The sequence below is a fragment of the Astatotilapia calliptera genome, unplaced genomic scaffold (genome assembly GCF_900246225.1).
Source record: "Astatotilapia calliptera unplaced genomic scaffold, fAstCal1.2 U_scaffold_6, whole genome shotgun sequence".
Classification (NCBI taxonomy): Eukaryota; Metazoa; Chordata; class Actinopteri; order Cichliformes; family Cichlidae; genus Astatotilapia; species Astatotilapia calliptera.
In genome coordinates, this window is record NW_020535800.1 from 330,777 (window position 1) to 350,137 (window position 19,361).

General features: G+C 41.8%; 1 protein-coding gene across 1 annotated transcript in view; it reads right to left on the reverse strand.

Annotated features, from left to right (window-relative positions):
- The window catches only part of LOC113018312 (NLR family CARD domain-containing protein 3-like), a 47,156-nt gene extending 33,215 nt beyond the window's left edge, over positions 1 to 13,941 (reverse strand). Inside the window, exons 1-4 of the mRNA XM_026161369.1 lie at positions 13,919 to 13,941; positions 12,298 to 12,411; positions 11,879 to 11,992; positions 11,512 to 11,637 (exon numbers count right to left, since the gene is read on the reverse strand). Coding sequence (XP_026017154.1) covers positions 11,512 to 11,637; positions 11,879 to 11,949 — 197 coding nt within the window. The 5' untranslated portion in view covers positions 11,950 to 11,992; positions 12,298 to 12,411; positions 13,919 to 13,941. The remainder of the gene's footprint in view (positions 1 to 11,511; positions 11,638 to 11,878; positions 11,993 to 12,297; positions 12,412 to 13,918) is intronic.
- Between the last annotated feature and the right edge of the window lie 5,420 nt (positions 13,942 to 19,361).

Below are 19,361 nucleotides of genomic sequence, written 5' to 3' on the forward strand. Positions count from 1 at the left end.
AACCCCCCATAATATGACTATCCAGAGTTGGGACCAGGAAGCAGAGTTGCAGTCTTACACGCCTCTCTGCAGCTTCTCTCCTCCTGCTACCCCCCCAAAAACCCATCTCCATAGAGACTGTGTCAGCTCCCAAACAGACAAAAAACAAACTAAAAACCAGCAACAAACAACTTAAACATAAACAATCACAAAGAAAGAACAATACAGTATCCACATCTGAACCAAAGAGTAAAACAGTGAAATGTGGATTATTAAATATTAGGTCTCTCTCCTCCAAGTCTCTGTTAGTACATGACTTAATAATTGATCAACAAATCGATTTACTCTGCCTTACAGAAACCTGGTTGCAGCAGGATGATTATGTTAGTTTAAATGAATCAACACCCCCGAGTCATTCTAACTACCAGAAACCTCGAAGCACAGGCCGAGGGGGCGGTGTGGCAGCAATTTTTCACACCAGCCTATTAATTAATGAAAGACCAAGACAGACTTTTAATTCATTTGAAAGCCTGATGCTTAACATTGTCCACCCCAGCTGTGAAACTCAGAAACCAGTCTTACTTGTTATCATCTATCGTCCACCTGGGCCTTACACAGAGTTTCTGTCTGATTTCTCAGACTTTATATCTAATTTAGTTCTGAGCTCAGATAAAATAATTATTGTGGGTGATTTTAACATCCATGTAGATGCTAAAAATGACAGCCTCAACATGGCATTTAATCTGTTATTAGACTCAATTGGTTTCTCTCAAAATGTAAAAGAACCCACCCACCACTTTAATCACACTCTAGATCTTGTTTTAACATATGGCATCGAACCTGAACATTTAACAGTGTTTCCTGAAAACCCTCTCCTGTCTGATCATTTCCTGATAACATTTACATTTACAATAATTGATTACACAGCGGTGGAGAGTAGACTTTACCAAAGTAGATGTCTTTCTGAAAGTGCTGTAACTAAGTTTAAGAATATAATCCACCCACTGTTATCATCTCCAATGCCCTGTACCAACACAGAGCAGAGCAGCTATCTGAACGCTACCCCAACAGAGGTCGATTATCTTATTAATAATTTCACCTCCTCACTACGTACAACTCTGGATACTGTAGCTCCTGTGAAAACTAAGGCCTCAAATCAGAAGTACCTGACTCCGTGGTATAATTCTCAAACACGTAGCCTAAAGCAGATGACTCGTAATCTGGAGAGGAAATGGCGTGTCACAAATGTAGAGGATCATCATTTAGCTTGGAGAAATAGTTTGCTGCTTTCTAAGAAAGCCCTCCGCAAAGCCAGAACATCTTACTATTCATCATTGATTGAAGAAAATAAGAACAACCCCAGGTTTCTCTTCAGCACTGTAGCCAGGCTGACAAAAAGTCAGAGCTCTTTCGAGCCAACCATCCCTTTAACGTTAACTAGTAATGACTTCATGAACTTCTTCACAAATAAAATTTTTATCATTAGAGAAAAAATTACCAGTAATCATCCCACAGATGTAATATTATCTACAGCTACTCTTAGTACCATTGAAGTTAACTCAGAAAGATCAATTGGAGAAAAAGAGTCTGAGTTAACTTCAATAATTACTTCCTCCAAACCATCAACGTGTCTTTTAGACCCCATTCCTACAAAACTGCTCAAAGAGGTCCTGCCATTAATTAATTCTTCGATCTTAAATATGATCAACCTATCTCTAATGATCGGCTGTGTACCACAGTCCTTCAAGCTGGCTGTAGTTAAACCTTTACTCAAAAAGCATCTCTAGACCCAGCAGTCTTAGCTAATTATAGGCCAATCTCCAACCTTCCTTTCATATCAAAAATCCTTGAAAGAGTAGTTGTCAAACAGCTAACAGATCATCTGCAGAGCAATGGTTTATTTGAAGAGTTTCAGTCAGGCTCTCTCACACACACACACACACACACACACACACACACACACACACACACACACACACACACACACACACACACACACACACACACACACACACACACACACACACACACACACACACACACACACACACACACACACACACACACACACACACACACACACACACCTCTGCTCAGCCAGATTTATTGTAAATGTCACACAGTACTAAAACCACAGGCCAGTCATTTTCAACAATGAACATTGTGTGCACTGTCTCACACACAAACTCTCAGTTCAACCAAGTCCACAAACAAAAATATAATAATCTACAATAGCATTTACTTTTACAATGCATGTTGTTTAGTGGGACTTCTGGCATTCCTTGCCTTGAACAATCCTCTTTAAATCTGGCTTGTATTCCGTTGTTGCCACTCGAAGCAATTCTTTCACATGTGTGTCAGTCAGAACAGATCGATGCTTTGATTTGACATGTTTTAGGGTAGAAAACACAGACTCGCAGACGTATGTTGACCCAAACATTGACAGTATCTTAAGCGCAGCCCGTTTGACATTGGGGTATTTTTCCATTGGCACACTTTTCCAGAACTCAATGGTCCCTTCCCTTAAAGCAGGTTTCAATTGGTCCTCCTCACAAAGATCGATCATCTCCAACTCAGCCGCAGCTTCATCTGTGACTGGCGGGACTTTCAAACAGCCGGTCTCTGCATTAAATGGGTCGACGAGGAAAGTAATCTGTGGCCTTTTCAATTGTAGATCATGGAACCGGGTCACGAAGCTTTCGTGCAAGTTTTCAATCAGCATTGCATATCTGGCTCTTTGCTTACTCAGGGCAGCGCTGGCGACTTGCCCGCTGGCTTTCAGCAGAGTGGGAAAATGCGTTAAATCTCCCTTTTGAATGTGTGTCTTGAACAGCTTCAGTTTGTTGACAAACGCAAACACACTTTGCACCAGCTCAGGAAGCATTTTTAACTTACCCTGCAGGGTCAGGTTCAGTCTGTCCAAGTGACACAGCATGTCGACCAAAAAGGCCAGATCCATAATCCACTTGAGGTCCGAGAGCTCGGGATAGTCCTTGTCCTTCTTTTCCATAAACAGTTTAAGGGCATCCAAAAGCTCAAAGAAGCGAGAGAGTACCTGGCCTTTTGACAGCCACCTCACAGTGCAGTGCAGCGGCAGGTCACCTGGAAGCCCTTGGTCCAGCTCAGCGATGAGATTCTTGAATTGCCTGTGGTTAAGCACATGTGTGCGGATATAGTTGACGATTTCCATCACAGGCTTCATGACGTTATCTAAATTCAATGATTTAGACACGAGTTGCTCCATGTGGATGATGCAGTGGAAATTCCAAAAGTCAGGAATAGTTCGGTCAGCTTTGCACAGCCCCACAAGCCCGTTCACAGATCCCATCATGGCTGGTGCTCCATCAGTGGCTATTGCAGTTAATTTCGTTATGGGCAGATTTGCTTTTTCAAATGCAGCCATCATGGTTTCTTTCACATCTATGCCACGGGTTCTGTCTTTTAATGGCACAATATCCAGGAGTTCTTCTTTGATCACACAATCGTTTGACACAGACCGTGCAAATATTGCCAACTGAGGCTTGTCTTGTATATCACAACTCTCATCCAATGCGACACTAAAATACTCACATGCTTGAAGGTCAGAGTGCAACTGTGATTCAATAGCCGTGTTAATGTCTGATATTCTGTGTTCAACAGTGTGGCGGGACAGTTGGACGTCTGATACCATGCGTTTTAATTTGTCGTTTTCAGGAGACAAGATTTCAACAACGTCACTGAGGCATTTTTTAACGAACTCCCCTTCATTGTTTGGCTTTTTAGCCCGTGCAATGTTCCAAGCCAGCTGATAGGATGCGAGCGTTGTGGTCTCTGACCGCTTCGTAAATTTTTGGAAAAACTGTATCTGCTTTTCTGCCTGACTTTTCAAAGTGGCCAACTCGTGCTTGCGAAGTTCAGTCCCTTTGGAAATTCCTGGTCGATGTTAGCATGGAGTGAGCTGAAGTGGCGCTGAAGATTTGAAGCTTTGAAATGCGCTAATGACGTCTGACATATAAGGCAGAATGGCTTACCATTGCGTTCAACAAAAAAAATATAAACTCTCCTACTCTGTTAAAAATGTCCTGTGTTCATCTTCATATTTTCTTTTTGCTGTGCATTTTTTTCCTGCCATTTTAAGGGCAAACTTGCTCCTACTGGGAAACTTTGTGGTATTTTCATCTCACACACATGCGCATTTGATGAAAATACCGTATTGAACTCAAGCGAAGCGAACGCGCACATTTTAAAACAACAACATAAAAAAAAAAAAAAAAAGCACAAACGCAAACTTTGATATGAACGTAAGAGCCGCATGAAACCAGGCAAAGAGCCGCATGCGGCTCGAGAGCCGCGGGTTGGCCATCCCTGTGCTAGACCTTAGTGCAGCGTTCGATACTGTCGACCATAATATCCTATTAGAGCGATTAGAACATGCTGTAGGTATTACAGGTACTGCACTGCAGTGGTTTGTATCATGTCTATCTAATAGACTCCAATTTGTGCATGTAAATGGAGAGTCCTCTTCACACACTGAGGTTAATTATGGAGTTCCACAGGGTTCAGTGCTAGGACCAATTCTGTTTACATTATACATGCTTCCCTTAGGCAGTATCATTAGAAGACATAGCATACATTTTCACTGCTATGCAGATGACACCCAGCTCTATCTGTCCATGAAGCCAGATAACACACACCAATTAGTTAAACTGCAGGAATGTCTTAAAGACATAAAGACCTGGATGGCCGCTAACTTTCTGCTTCTTAATTCAGATAAAACTGAGGTTATTGTACTCGGCCCTGAAAATCTTAGAAATATGGTATCTAACCAGATTCTTACTCTGGATGGCATTACCTTGGCCTCCAGTAACGCTGTGAGGAACCTTGGAGTCATTTTTGACCAGGACATGTCCTTCAACGCTCATATTAAACAAATATGTAAGACTGCTTTCTTCCATTTGCGCAACATCTCTAAAATTAGAAATATCCTAAACTCAGAGTGACGCTGAAAAACTAGTTCATGGATTTATTACTTCCAGGCTGGACGACTGTAATTCATTATTATCAGGATGTTCAAAAAACTCGCTGAAAAGCCTTCAGCTAATCCAAAATGCTGCAGCAAGAGTCCTGACAGGGACTAGAAAGAGAGAGCATATTTCTCCTGTTTTGGCTTCCCTTCATTGGCTTCCTGTTAAGTCCAGAATTGAATTCAAAATCCTGCTCCTCACATACAAGGTCTTAAATAATCAGGCCCCATCTTATCTTAATGACCTTGTAGTACCATATCACCCTATTAGAGCACTTCGCTCTCGCTCTGCAGGCCTACTTGTTGTTCCTAGAGTATTTAAAAGTAGAATGGGAGGCAGAGCCTTCAGTTTTCAGGCCCCTCTTCTGTGGAACTAGCTTCCAGTTTGGATTCGGGAGACAGACACTATCTCTAGCTTTAAGATTAGGCTTCAAACTGTCCTTTTTGCTAAAGCATATAGTTAGGGCTGGACCAGGTGACCCTGAATCCTCCCTTAGTTATGCTGCAATAGATGTAGGCTGCCGGGGGATTCCCATGATGCATTGAGTTTTTCCTTTCCAGTCACCTTTCTCACTCACTATGTATTAATAGACCTCTCTGCTTTGAATCATATCTGTTATTAACCTCTGTCTCTCTTCCACAGCATGTCTTTATCCTGTCTTCCTTCTCTCACCCCAACCGGTCACAGCAGATGGCCCCGCCCCTCCCTGAGTCTGGTTCTGCCGGAGGTTTCTTCCTATTAAAAGGGAGTTTTTCCTTCCCACTGTCGCCAAAGTGCTTGCTCATAGGGGGTCATATGATTGTTGGGTTTTTCCTCTGTATCTATGAAGCGCCTTGAGGCGACTTTTGTTGTGATTTGGCGCTATATAAATAAAATTGAATTGGAAGGACAGGCCCCTGCACGGAATGTACCACCGGCAGATAGAGGAGGTGGCTGACATCCAGAAATCCTACCAGTGGCTGGACAAAGCTACATACATACAGTGGGGCAAAAAAGTATTTAGTCAGCCACCGATTGTGCAAGTTCCCCCACCTAAAATGATGACAGAGGTCAGTAATTTGCACCAGAGGTACACTTCAACTGTGAGAGACAGAATGTGAAAAAAAAAAAAAAATCCATGAATCCACATGGTAGGATTTGTAAAGAATTTATTCGTAAATCAGGGTGGAAAATAAGTATTTGGTCAATAACAAAAATACAACTCAATTCCTTGTAACATAACCTTTGTTGGCAATAACAGAGGTCAAACGTTTACTATAGGTCTTTACCAGGTTTGCACACACAGTAGCTGGTATTTTGGCCCATTCCTCCATGCAGATCTTCTCGAGAGCAGTGATGTTTTGGGGCTGTCGCCAAGCAACACGGACTTTCAACTCCCGCCACAGATTTTCTATGGGGTTGAGGTCTGGAGACTGGCTAGGCCACTCCAGGACTTTCAAATGCTTCTTACGGAGCCACTCCTTTGTTGCCCGGGCGGTGTGTTTTGGATCATTGTCATGTTGGAAGACCTAGCCTCGTTTCATCTTCAAAGTTCTCACTGATGGAAGGAGGTTTTGGCTCAAAATCTCACGATACATGGCCCCATTCATTCTGTCCTTAACACGGATCAGTCGTCCTGTCCCCTTGGCAGAAAAACAGCCCCATAGCATGATGTTTCCACCCCCATGCTTCACAGTAGGTATGGTGTTCTTGGGATGCAACTCAGTATTCTTCTTCCTCCAAACACGACGAGTTGAGTTTATACCAAAAAGTTCTACTTTGGTTTCATCTGACCACATGACATTCTCCCAATCCTCTGCTGTATCATCCATGTGCTCTCTGGCAAACTTCAGACGGGCCTGGACATGCACTGGCTTCAGCAGCGGAACACGTCTGGCACTGCGGGATTTGATTCCCTGCCATTGTAGTGTGTTACTGATGGTGACCTTTGTTACTTTGGTCCCAGCTCTCTGCAGGTCATTCACCAGGTCCCCCCGTGTGGTTCTGGGATCTTTGCTCACCGTTCTCATGATCATTTTGACCCCACGGGATGAGATCTTGCGTGGAGCCCCAGATTGAGGGAGATTATCAGTGGTCTTGTATGTCTTCCATTTTCTGATGATTGCTCCCACAGTTGATTTTTTTCACATCAAGCTGCTTGCCTATTGTAGATTCACTCTTCCCAGTCTGGTGCAGGTCTACAATACTTTTCCTGGTGTCCTTCGAAAGCTCTTTGGTCTTGGCCATGGCGGAGTTTGGAGTCTGACTGTTTGAGGCTGTGGACAGGTGTCTTTTATACAGATGATGAGTTCAAACAGGTGCCATTCATACAGGTAACGAGTGGGGGACAGAAAAGCTTCTTACAGAAGACGTTACAGGTCTGTGAGAGCCAGAGAGTTTCCATGTTTGAGGTGACCAAATACTTATTTTCCACCCTAATTTACGAATAAATTCTTTACAAATCCTACCATGTGAATTCATGGATTTTTTTTTCACATTCTGTCTCTCACAGTTGAAGTGTACCTCTGGTGCAAATTACTGACCTCTGTCATCATTTTAAGTGGGGGAACTTGCACAATCGGTGGCTGACTAAATACTTTTTTGCCCCACTGTATACAAACACACAACGACGACTATGTGAAGTACTAGATCTAGTCTAATAGATCTCAGAAGATCTAGATCATGTGACTGCACTACAGAAACATGCAGAAAAGGTGAACGGATGTTCTCTACATGCATGGTTCCCACTGTGAAGCATGAAGAAGAACGTGTGATGGTGTGGGGATGCTTTGCTGGTGACAATGTTAGGGATTTATTCAAGATTTAAGGCACACTGAACCAGCGTGGCTACCACAGCATCCTGCAGCAACATGCCATCTAATCCAGTTTACGTTTAGTTAGACCATCATTTATTTTTTAACAGGACAATGACAAGAGAATGATGGAGTGCTGTGCCAGATGGCATGAACTCCACAGACACCTGACCTAAAACCCAATGAAGATGGTTTGGGATGAGATGGTCCACACAGCAAAAGCAAAATTGACTGAATGGACTGATTCTTATAAGGCGCTTTTCTACTTCTCCTGGAGTACTCAAAGCACTCTATACCACATGCCACATTCACACAAGCACTGTCTTCTATGCTTTAACCCTTTAAGGCCTACCATAGAACCAAGTCTGCCAGAGCTTACCCTTTATATTTTTACATGCTGTAGTGCCATTTGTGGAAGCAATTCAAGTTGCAATACATCAATAAAACTGTTATAGCCCAAATTTTAATATATGTATGCATTGAATCCATAGTAACTACATAAACTGCAAAAAAGTGCAATAAACTACAAAAAATTTAAAATAGTTTTTGGGGTTTTTTTTTTCGTTCTTTAGATATATTTCTAGTTAGAGTAATTTAAGAGGCTTATCCCTCAAAACAGTAAATACAAAAAAGTTGCACAAAATAGTTTCCCACCACAGGAAATTTATTTTGTGTCTTCATAGTTTTATTTTTGAAATACACCAATTTTTATATACTGCAGGAAAACCGAAAATAATTATAATGCAAATTTGCAAAAAAGATGGACGAGCTGGCCCTGATGAGAAGCATGAACAGAGACGTTGCCTCCTCCTGTGTTCTTTCTCCTCTGCTCTTCTCCCTGTACACCAACTGCTGCACCTCCACCCACCAGTCTGTCAAGCTAATCAAGTTTGCAGATGACACCACCGTTATTGGACTCATCTCGGACGGGGATGAGTCTGCCTACAGGAGGGAGGTTGAACGTCTGGTGTCCTGGTGCAGCCACAACAACCTGGTGCTGAATGCCCAGAAGACAGTGGAGATTATTGTGGACTTCAGGAAGCACACAGCCGCACTCCCCCCCATCATCCTGACTGACACCCCCATCACCTCTGTGGACTCATTCCGCTTCCTGGGTACCACCATCGCCCAGGACCTGAAGTGGGAGCCCACCATCACCTCCGTCATCAAGAAAGCCCAGCAGAGGATGTACTTCCTGAGGCAGCTGAAGAAATTCAACCTGCCAACACGGACGATGATGCAATTCTACACTGCAATCATCGAGTCCATCCTCACCTCCTCCATCACCGTGTGGTACGCTGGAGCCACTATCAGGGACAAACAGAGACTGCAGCGTGTTGTGCGCTCTGCTGAGAAGGTGATTGGCTGCAGACTCCCATCTCTGCAGGACCTGTACACCTCCAGGACACTGCGGCGTGCAGCTCGGATCTCAGCTGACCCTTCTCACCCTGGACACAGTCTGTTTGACCTGCTCCCCTCAGGCAGGAGGCTCCGGTCCATTCGCACCAGAACCTCTCGCCATAAGAACAGTTTCTTCCCCTCTGCTGTTGGACACATGAACAATAAACGTACGACTGTTCCCACCACTAACACATGACCCTACGCTGTGTTCACTGCATCATTCCATGTTTGGCACTGATCACCACCTGCACTCATGTATATATCTTTCTACGTAGCACTGTTACACCCCGGCCTAGGCAACCAGCGTGCAACACAGGAAAAATAGAAATAAGGGGGAAAAAAAGGGCCCCCAAGCTCACTGCTCTTAAGGAGGGCGAACTCATAAAAAAAAGACTACTACGGGCTTCCACAAAAATAATCCCAAAACGAAAGTATCGACAACTATTTCTTCAAAGCAAAATACGATATTTATTTACATCAAAACACAAAACGTCAAACTATTTACAACGGGGGGGAAGATCGCGACCTTGACACACTGAAACACAGGGTTTAAATACCTAGGGGGAGCAATCAGGAAAATGGACAACAAGAGGGAAACACAGCTGGGGCAACGCAGAACTGACGAGAACAGGGAAACGTAAACTGAACACAGTAAGATAACACAGACTTTCAAAGTAAAACAGGAAACACATAACAGTCACGCCAAAACGCCTAAAACAATACACTGCCAACACCGAACCGTAACAAGCACTTTTAATTCTTATTCTTATTTTCATGTCTATTTAAGCGTAATTTATGACAGTATGTTTGCACTGAAGCACCGCAGCAATTTCCTAATGTTGTAAACCTGCTCAACATTTGGCAATAAAACCCTTTCTGATTCTGAAAACAGCATGTGCATCAAAATAAACTATTTCCAGCAGTGCAATTTGAGTTCTAAGCATCCCAGAAACGATACAGAGAAGCATAAAGTCAAAAATAACTTTTAAAAACACCAGTACAGGCTTATAAGGCCCTGAAGGTAATACAATGATGGTTGTAGTTCTACAGTGATTTAAAATTAGTTACACAAAAAACGGAGTGTGCCCGCTCCGACTGGTTTTAAAGGGTTAAGTGCTTCTAACTACCATTCACACACATTCATAATCCGATGGATGCATTGGAAAGCAACGTGGGGTTAGTATCTTTCCCATGCAGAATAGGGGAAGCCAGGTATCGAACAAACAAATCTTCTGATCAGTAGATGACCTGCTCTACCTTCTGTGCTACAGCCATGTGGTGGCTGAAGCTCAGGTGCTCAGCCTCTCTGGGAATTCCTTCTTGACTGTTGGAAAACCATTTCAGGTGACTACCTCAAGAAGATCATTGAGATCATGCCAAGAGTGTACAGAGCGATAATCAAAGCAAAGGGTGGCTACTTTGAAGAATCTAAAATATAAAACATGTTTTGAGTTATTTCACCCTTTTTGTTTACTACATAATTCCGTATGTGTTCATTCATTGTTGAATGCCTTCACTGAGAATCTACAATGTAAATAGTCATGAAAATAAAGGAAAAACCATTAAATTAGAAGGTGTGAACAAACTTTTGAGTGGCAGTGCATAACGTCTAGGAGGGGGAAAGTTTTTTTTTTTTCTTGCTCTGTGGTGTTGCCAGTTTTGTGTGATTTGTCAGGAGTGCTGGAGGTCTCTGAGGATGACCCAGCTTCAATGGGTACATTCAAGGAGACATCCACAGCCTGAACAACCAGCAACATATTAACCATCTAAGAAAAGATCATCTCTCATGCTTGCCTCTGAGTCTTCATCTGACAAAGAAGAGGCTTGTATATTGAGAAATAAGTGATACATTGTAGAGCCAGTTCCAAACATGAAGACAGTGAGATGGCCTACCTGGTACACAAGTAACACCTGGCCCATCTGTATCACTGTCTGGGCATGTTGTTCAGAAAAAGTGAGCTGCCCTGTCATCTGAAAATGTCGAAATGCTTGTCTGATTAACAAAAAGGAATGGGGGAAGCCCAACTACTGTATGTTGTTGTTTTTTTTTTTCATTTCTCTTTAGTGGTGTTTCCATGTACATGTTTTGTCAGGAAAAAAGAAAAACGAAGAAGCTTGGGTTGCTGTGATTAATCACGAGTTAACTATTCATAAGTATCCAATTAAACATCTTAATCGATTGACAGCCGAAGAAGTAACTCATCCCACGAACACTTCTAATTATTCTTCATAATTTTGCACTATATATATATATATATGAAGATCTGTTTAAACCCGAGAACAACCACTCAATGAGAATATACTTCTTCCAGTCTGATGGATGTTCAAGGACTCACCTCCTTCGTTTCCTTGGTCTTAAGCCTGATGCACTTTCCATTTCTAGTGGCTGCTCCATGGACTGATTACTCTTCACAGACACGGAGTTGGGATCATGTTCAGCAGACTCCAGTTTACTTATTTTACTGTTACAGACCAATAAACATGAAGAATAAAATTCTGTTTCTTTATAACAATTTTAACATAAAAGAATGTGCAATCTGCCTTTTCTGCTGTGTTGAACAAATACTGGAGATACTGAAACTCCTCAAATGACTCAGAAATTGAGGACAGGGGGGGAACGGGAAGTGACAAACACACCAAAGTCATCTGCTAGATGTTTGGAAGTGCCTAATCTAATTATAAATTATACCGATGTTCACTCACTTTGTCTTTGAAATCCCCCATTTTTTAAAGTTTAATGGTGGATCCATAGACCGATGACTCTTAAAGGACATACCACTGAGATCAGGTTCAGGTGAATGTAATCTTTCATGGATCCTGTGGACAAAGAGCAAGATCAGCATGAAATGAAACATTAAAGACACTTTTTAGTCTTTAGAAGCTGCTGGACAGACTAGCAGCTGTTAACCAAAAAAGGAATTAATTTTATATTCTTTGAAAATTAAATAAAAGTTGAATGCTTTCTTCACTGTGTCTAATATTTAGACTAATTCACAGAGCTGCCCTTGTATTCTGATTGCTGAACTTTGACCAAGCAGGTCAGACCAGGAAACAATATCAAACAGTTCATTTAAATCAGACACCAAACTGATATCAAAGAGTTCATGTTACTAACAGCTCACCTCTCTGCAGCAGACGCCTGCTGGACTTTAAAATTAATGGGACGATCTGCTGACCAGTGACTTTTTAAGGACACACAGCTGAGTTCAGATTCAGGGTTGAGCCTCTGATGGATCCTAAAAATAAAAACTCAAATTTTCAATAAAGCCTCATCATAAAGCTTCACTGTATGATGAAAAAAATAAAAAATAAATAAATAGTGCCCACTTTGAGAAAAAAAGTCAATATGTGGAGATTACATTTGTTACAAACCAAACAACTACCACAGCTCATATAACCTCTACAACTAAATGTGTAGATAAGTGAAACAAATTAATCAGCCATCGAGTAATACATATATACATTTCAAGTTTGCAAGTTTGAAGAATGATTTCACCAACTCATCTACACAAAATCATTTTATAGACTATCCGGTTGTTCAGTCTGACGTCACTAGCCGTGTCTGGGTCTAAACTCCGCTGCAGGTCCATATATCAAACGATCACTGTGGCATTACTGAGAGTTGAAAAACTGTCTAAATCCTTTCATCTTTAATAACATGATCAGCATTCTGCTCTACCAGGTGTAACAATTGAGTTTAACATCCAGGCATCCATGAAAACGGAATTTATGACATTTAACAGAGTTAGAAGTTAGCAGGGAGTTAGCTCGCTAGCTTCTATCTAAATACAATATAGCATGTCCTGACTGCGGGGTTTTGGAAACAAATTAAAACGTACAACTCTGCTATCACTTCCAACATAAATGAAGACAGAAAACTAAACAGCAGTGACGTTTGTAGGGTTACTGAAGTTTGGCTAGCTGGTATATAATGATGTGCTACGTGACCGCTAGCGACACAGCTATGTTAGCATAATATAAACAAGCTAACTTTTTTTCCACTGGATAAAAGTTAACGTGAGTGTTCTCGGTGGTCAGGAACAAATGTAATCGCATGGCAGGATGCTGTAAAAGGACCAAACTTCAGCCAGGAGAACAACTGAGATAATCCATCCACAATACGAGGTTAGTTGTTCATATACTGCTGCATGGGCTGGGCTGTAGTTACATCCTAAGGTTTTAAAAACTGAGCTTAAATAAATGATTAGTGGTAATAAAAGCCGAGGGAGGTCAACAGGGATCACTGACTGTTTTAGGAGCTTTTTGAGATTAAATAGAAGAAAATACAAAACATTAAACATGTTAACAACACAAAAGCCATATTAAACGCAGACTACTTTAGACCCGGAAGTAGGATTCGTCGTGTCATCACTTAACGACCAGATAGGAGCCATGGCAGTTTATCTCAAACTAAAAAAATGTAATTTCCACATTTTGACTTCAATCTCAAAATGATCAATCACAATTTGTTGTTAATGTGGCCCTCGCACTTCTCCATATCCTCACATATGAACTGTAAAAACGGATAAAATTTTATACATTTTCATAAAGAACCTAATGTAATTTTGTCAGATAACTATTTGTTCAAATATATTAATGACATCCATCAACACGTCACTCTTACAGGACACAGAGCTGGGTGGAGGTCCAGGCTGGTTCCTGTGAATAATGATGGAGCAGTGATGTGAGTGCTGAGCTGTGACATGGAGAAGAGTCATGGACAGTTAGAGATGGTCATCTCACCTCTGAGCTTTGGTCTGGCTCTCTCTGGCTCTTTTAGAGGGAGGGGCTCCCTCCTCTCTGTCCTCACACTGATCCATGCTGCTCAGCTCACACACACTTTCTACCTGCAGAGGAAACACAAATCATTCACGTGCACATGAGAGCTGCAGAGGTCGTGTCTGATGGGTTGGACTAACATCCATCTGAGACACAGCTTTCATCAGTTCATTACAAAAAGTGTGACAGAATCGAGTTCAGCCTCCAAATCCTCCATTACTGTAGTCCTAGAAAGCAGCAGGTCAAACATGGCTGCAGAGAGCAGCTTTATGTCAGTAACAATGTCCAGGACCAAACTGACTGCTTACAGAGTTCATACTCTGACTGCTAGCTGCTCTGCTAGCTAAGCTAACTACGTAACAGTTAACGCTGCTTCAAACGCCTTCTCCTTGCACCCGGATTTGAAGCATGGGTGGAGTGTATACTTCTTGGCACATCCTATCACGGGATTCATAGCGGGCCGGGGATTTTTTTTTTTTTTTTTCGAAAAAATGGCGGGCAGCTGAAGCGTACCGAGTTTTATGGCACTTTACGTAGCGATACAAATGTATAGAAGAACATGAAGACATTACTTTTTGCTTGATGACGGCAGTTATGCGGCATTAGGGCTGTTAATACCGCTGGAACTAAGCTGCACACAGCTGATGTTAGCCAGGAAAACATTACACACTGACTTTAATGGAGAGACCGGAAATACAAACACACAGTTTGTTGTGTGAAGAAATCAAACACGAGCTGAACAAACAGTAAAGTTCCTAAAGACAAACTGTTAAAGGAGGAAACAAAGCAAACTTACAGTTTCTTCACAAAGAGACACCAACAACAAGCTCCACTTACTCCCACTCCCACTCCAGGAAATTCAGGAAGAGGGAAGGAACCACCCAGAGAGGCGTTTGTGGGTGGGCCTGAGGGGCCAGAGCCAACCTCCCTCTCCAACGACTACCTTAAAAAAAACACTGCCTGTGAGAAAAATTATGTTCAGTTTTAATGCAGATAAATTCAAAACTAAATATTTAAATAAACTAAAGTAAAAGCCCACCTTTATCAAGTTATCACAGGCTAATTCTGACCAATCACGATTTTCTATTTCCCGTTTTTCCACAGCATTGAACACAGCACATACGATTTTCTACTGAAAGTAGACAGGGCAAGGCAAGTTTATCTATATAGCACAATTCAACAACAAGGTGATTCAAAGTGCTTTACAGAGACATTAAAAAATAAAAACAAATAAAAAGCAGGATTTAAAATGGAAAAAAAAGGAACAGTAGATACAATCAGTAGTTCTGTTACAGTGCAGATTTGGTGCTTTATTCAAATGCAGCTGAGAACAGGTGAGTCTTCAACCTGGATTTAAATAAACTGAGTGTTTCAGCTGATCTGAGGCTTTCTGGGAGTTTGTTCCAGATATAAGGAGCATAAAAGCTGAATGCAGCTTCTCCGTGTCTGGTTCTGACTCTGGGAACTGATAAAAGACCGGATCCAGATGACCTGAGGGATCTGGAAGGTTCATACTGGGTCAGGAGGTCACTGATGTATTTTGGTCCTAAACCATTCAGAGCTTTATAGACCAGCATCAGAACTTTAAAGTCTATCCTCTGACGGACAGGCAGCCAGTGTAAAGACCTCAGAGCTGGACTGATGTGGTCCACTTTTTTGGTCTTAGTGAGGACTCGAGCAGCAGAGTTCTGAATGAGCTGTAGTTGTCTGACTGATGTGGGGATTAGAGAAATATTTTTCTGCTATTATTAATAATCATCATCATTACCATTGCATTAATAATTAATATTGATATTGCATTCAGATGTTTAAACATATTGGTACCCAATATAGCCTTTATTACAGGTGCAGTTATAACCACTTTAAACTGTTGAGTTAAATCAATAATCTTAAATGCTTTTGAATGGTTGTTATAATCTTGACCTACTGCCTTGATTTGACACACTGTCGGATGGCAACACGTCATCATTAACATCATTCTGAGGATTAAGAGGTGACTGAGGTTCTTTTCCAGTGTGCTCTCGCACCTCCACTTCTCCTCCCAGGGAAGTTTCCTGTGGCTCTGCTTTGTCAGGTGATGGCCTCTCCGAACGTTTATCAGTTTCAGAAAGCCATATGTTAACATCCTCCATAAACCCTTTATTGTATTTAGAGATGCTTGAGAACCATGTATTTTGTTTCTTTCTCATCAAATCAGAATCAGAATCAGAAAGGGTTTTAATCTCATCAAATGAGATTAGAGAAAGCAGAGATTCATGCAATGCACTGGCATCCTTAAACAGGTGTGTTAACTTAAACTGTGATTTAACTTGTGAATGATTTTTATCATCTTTCATTAGCTCTTTAAGAGACATAATAACACTTTTCATTTTGTTTACATGCCTTTTCCGATCTGTTTGGATGGTTTCGATTTTGTTTGCAAGAGCTTTCTCAGTGAGGGAAGTTAATCTTTTATCCTTTTCAGTTTTTCCAACAACAGATGCAGCCTGTGATCCACTCATTTTAAGCATTCAACATAAGCAGCATGCCAAAATCCAAAACAAAGGCAACACACACACACACACACACACACACACACACACACACACACACACACACACACACACACACACCAAACCAAACCAAACGTAGCGGTGGGCGTGTCACAACAACATCTTCATGTGGTCAGAATCCAAACTGCGTTCAAACAAACAATACGCAGCACAAAAACACAGTTTACATACCACCGTCGTCTCCTTATCTGTCAGGCTAGCCGATTTTACGGGTGTAGTGGCGGTGGTGTGTGGGCTCGCGTCGGCGTTTATTCAGCGCTGATTGCGGGAGGCTCCATTGCCGTCGCACATTTTTGCTGACAAATATTGGCGACTGTCAAGCCTTTGAGTCGCCGAGCAGCTGAATAGGGGAATAATGTTGACGCGTTTAAAACGTAAGTCAAAGTTCCAGGTTAAAACTCCTTTATTTGTTATCAAATCCTTAAAATCCAGAAAAACACTGATCAGAACATTCCAAGCTTGAGCGGTCAGCAAAAGTCGACCTCCCCCATCACCCACTCATTCACAAAAATTCCCTCGGGCCGTGAACAGGTGATATAGCAATCACTATTACTATTACCGACACCACGTGACCCAAAGCTACGCCTATCCACAACAGTGCCTTTATCTGGACGAACCCGTGTGTGCTCGGACTCAGCCACAAATCTCTTAACATTATGGTGATCACACTTGGACAAGGTTTTCATTCCTTGTCCAAAGCATTCAATTATTTCATGCTTTTCAGCAGCAGAGAGATAATTTTCTTTCCCATGTTGCTTGAAAATGGTGGCCTGCTTAATAATGTGGAACATCCTTATTAGTAGTTTATCCTTTAATTGGGCTGAGCTGGCAAACTAATGATCACAGGGGCCTGAGACTGATGTCAGTGACCCAGAGAGTCCTGAGACACAATGCCATCCACGGGTTTAACTGAAAAACAACATATGTAATCTGTGTAACACCTAAATACAATTTACATAATCATTTGGAACGAGGTGTAACCTCAGTGTGTGAAGAGGACTCTCCATTTACATCAACACATGAGAATCTGTCATATCTGTGGGAGTCATTAAAACAAAGACTTCTGTGCTTAAATAATGAACTGTGCATCTGTGGATTCATTTTTTATTATTTCATTTATTCAGACTTTATTGTAAATGTAATACAGACACTTTGCTGTTATTATAGCTGTAATATTAAACAAAGGATAATAATAATGAAATTATAAACACTGAGCCATCAGTGTGTCTCTGACCTGTGGATAGCTCGTGCTTGTTCCCGAGCACTCAGGTCTGCAGGTCAGAGGTCACTGTTGGTCCCACTGTTGGCTTCTCAGGCACTGAGGCTTTATTGTGGTATTACTGTGAAGCACTTTGTGATTTTTATCTGTGATAAGTGCCACATAAACACATTTTATTTATAATAAACAGCTAGATGGAGACACAGGGCTGAGAGACAGGGCCTTTACTCTGACATGTGACTGAAGTGGCCAATCAGGAGCTGGGAGGTGTGAGGTCAGTGTGGAGGAACCACAGATGTGTTTGTTAGTGACCTCACAGCCCTTCATGGATCCAACAGAAGTGTTTTAAAGACGTGTGTGATGAACTCAGCCATGATTCCCTGTTGAACTGATGTTAAATATGATCGTGTTTAATCCCTGACGTCTGCCGCAGTCTGAAGAGGAACCAGGAGAGCCCGCAGAGCCGAAACTCAGTTACAATAAGCTGTCCTCAGATCAGCAGGAAACCACAGAAAGAAGAAGTGGTGCAGGGAGATGGGAGGCTAAAAATCCTGCAGGGCTGAGAGAGAGGAAGCTGATGAGGCTGACAAATGTTCTTCATGTCACCTGTAACCTGTTCATGTTCTGATTTAACATCACATGTCTCCACATGCACACAGAGGAACTTCTGCCTCAGTCACACAAACAGTGGACCAGATATTTGTGTTTGAATATTTCATGTTGAAACCATTAAGGGACCAGTTTATTTCCTGCTATGGAAAATTAACAATAACCTGCAACACACCCAATGAGCTTGATATGAAGTGAGTTTAAGAAACACACTGCAATGTGCAGAGAGCATCCCAGTGAAACACCAGGGCCATCTGTTCAGTGTCTCCCATTACAGTGGCCTCATTGTGTTGGAAACTAGCTGGCAGCTTTCAGACTCTGATTCCTGCTGCTGCGAGAAACGATTCAAGTTTAAGACTCAAATACCCTCCGAAGAGAGTTTGTTTCCTCCTTTTATTGTATCGATAAAAAGCCCACAGAGCTTTATTTAGTCTTGATGTAAAGTAAAAACATTAATGCAACCTTTGCAAACGCACCAAAATTTGTAATTGTTTTCGTTTTAGAATGAAAACTAAAAACTAATCACAACAATTTAAAACTGACAAATTTTGGGGGGGGACATTCGATGCTGAGGTTTCTGAATTTGCAGGTGTGTGACAGAGTGGAATAAGAAATGTTCCTTAAATATGTAATAAGCCAAGTGACACTTTACACTTTCTCTTATGCTAACATTTTATTTGAGTGTACATCTGATGATATATTTGTGTTATTCAGAATGTGCAGTGGAAGCTTCGTCATCTTAGACCAGTCCAGCATCTCCACACAACCCCTGAGCCACATCTGCACTCAGTCCACACACAGTGGGAGGACCCTTCACAACAAGACCATCAATACTGCAACAGGTCTCGCAGAAAAGATGTGCAGAATAAGATGAAGTTGCATATTTCACTCGCTTTGCTGCACGCTGGAATAGCTTTAGACTACATCCACAGTAGCACAGGTAGATTTGAAAACGCTCCGTGTCCACACACGTCTGTGATACAGATGAGAGCCTTTAAACAAAATGTGCATGTTATAAACAAGTGTG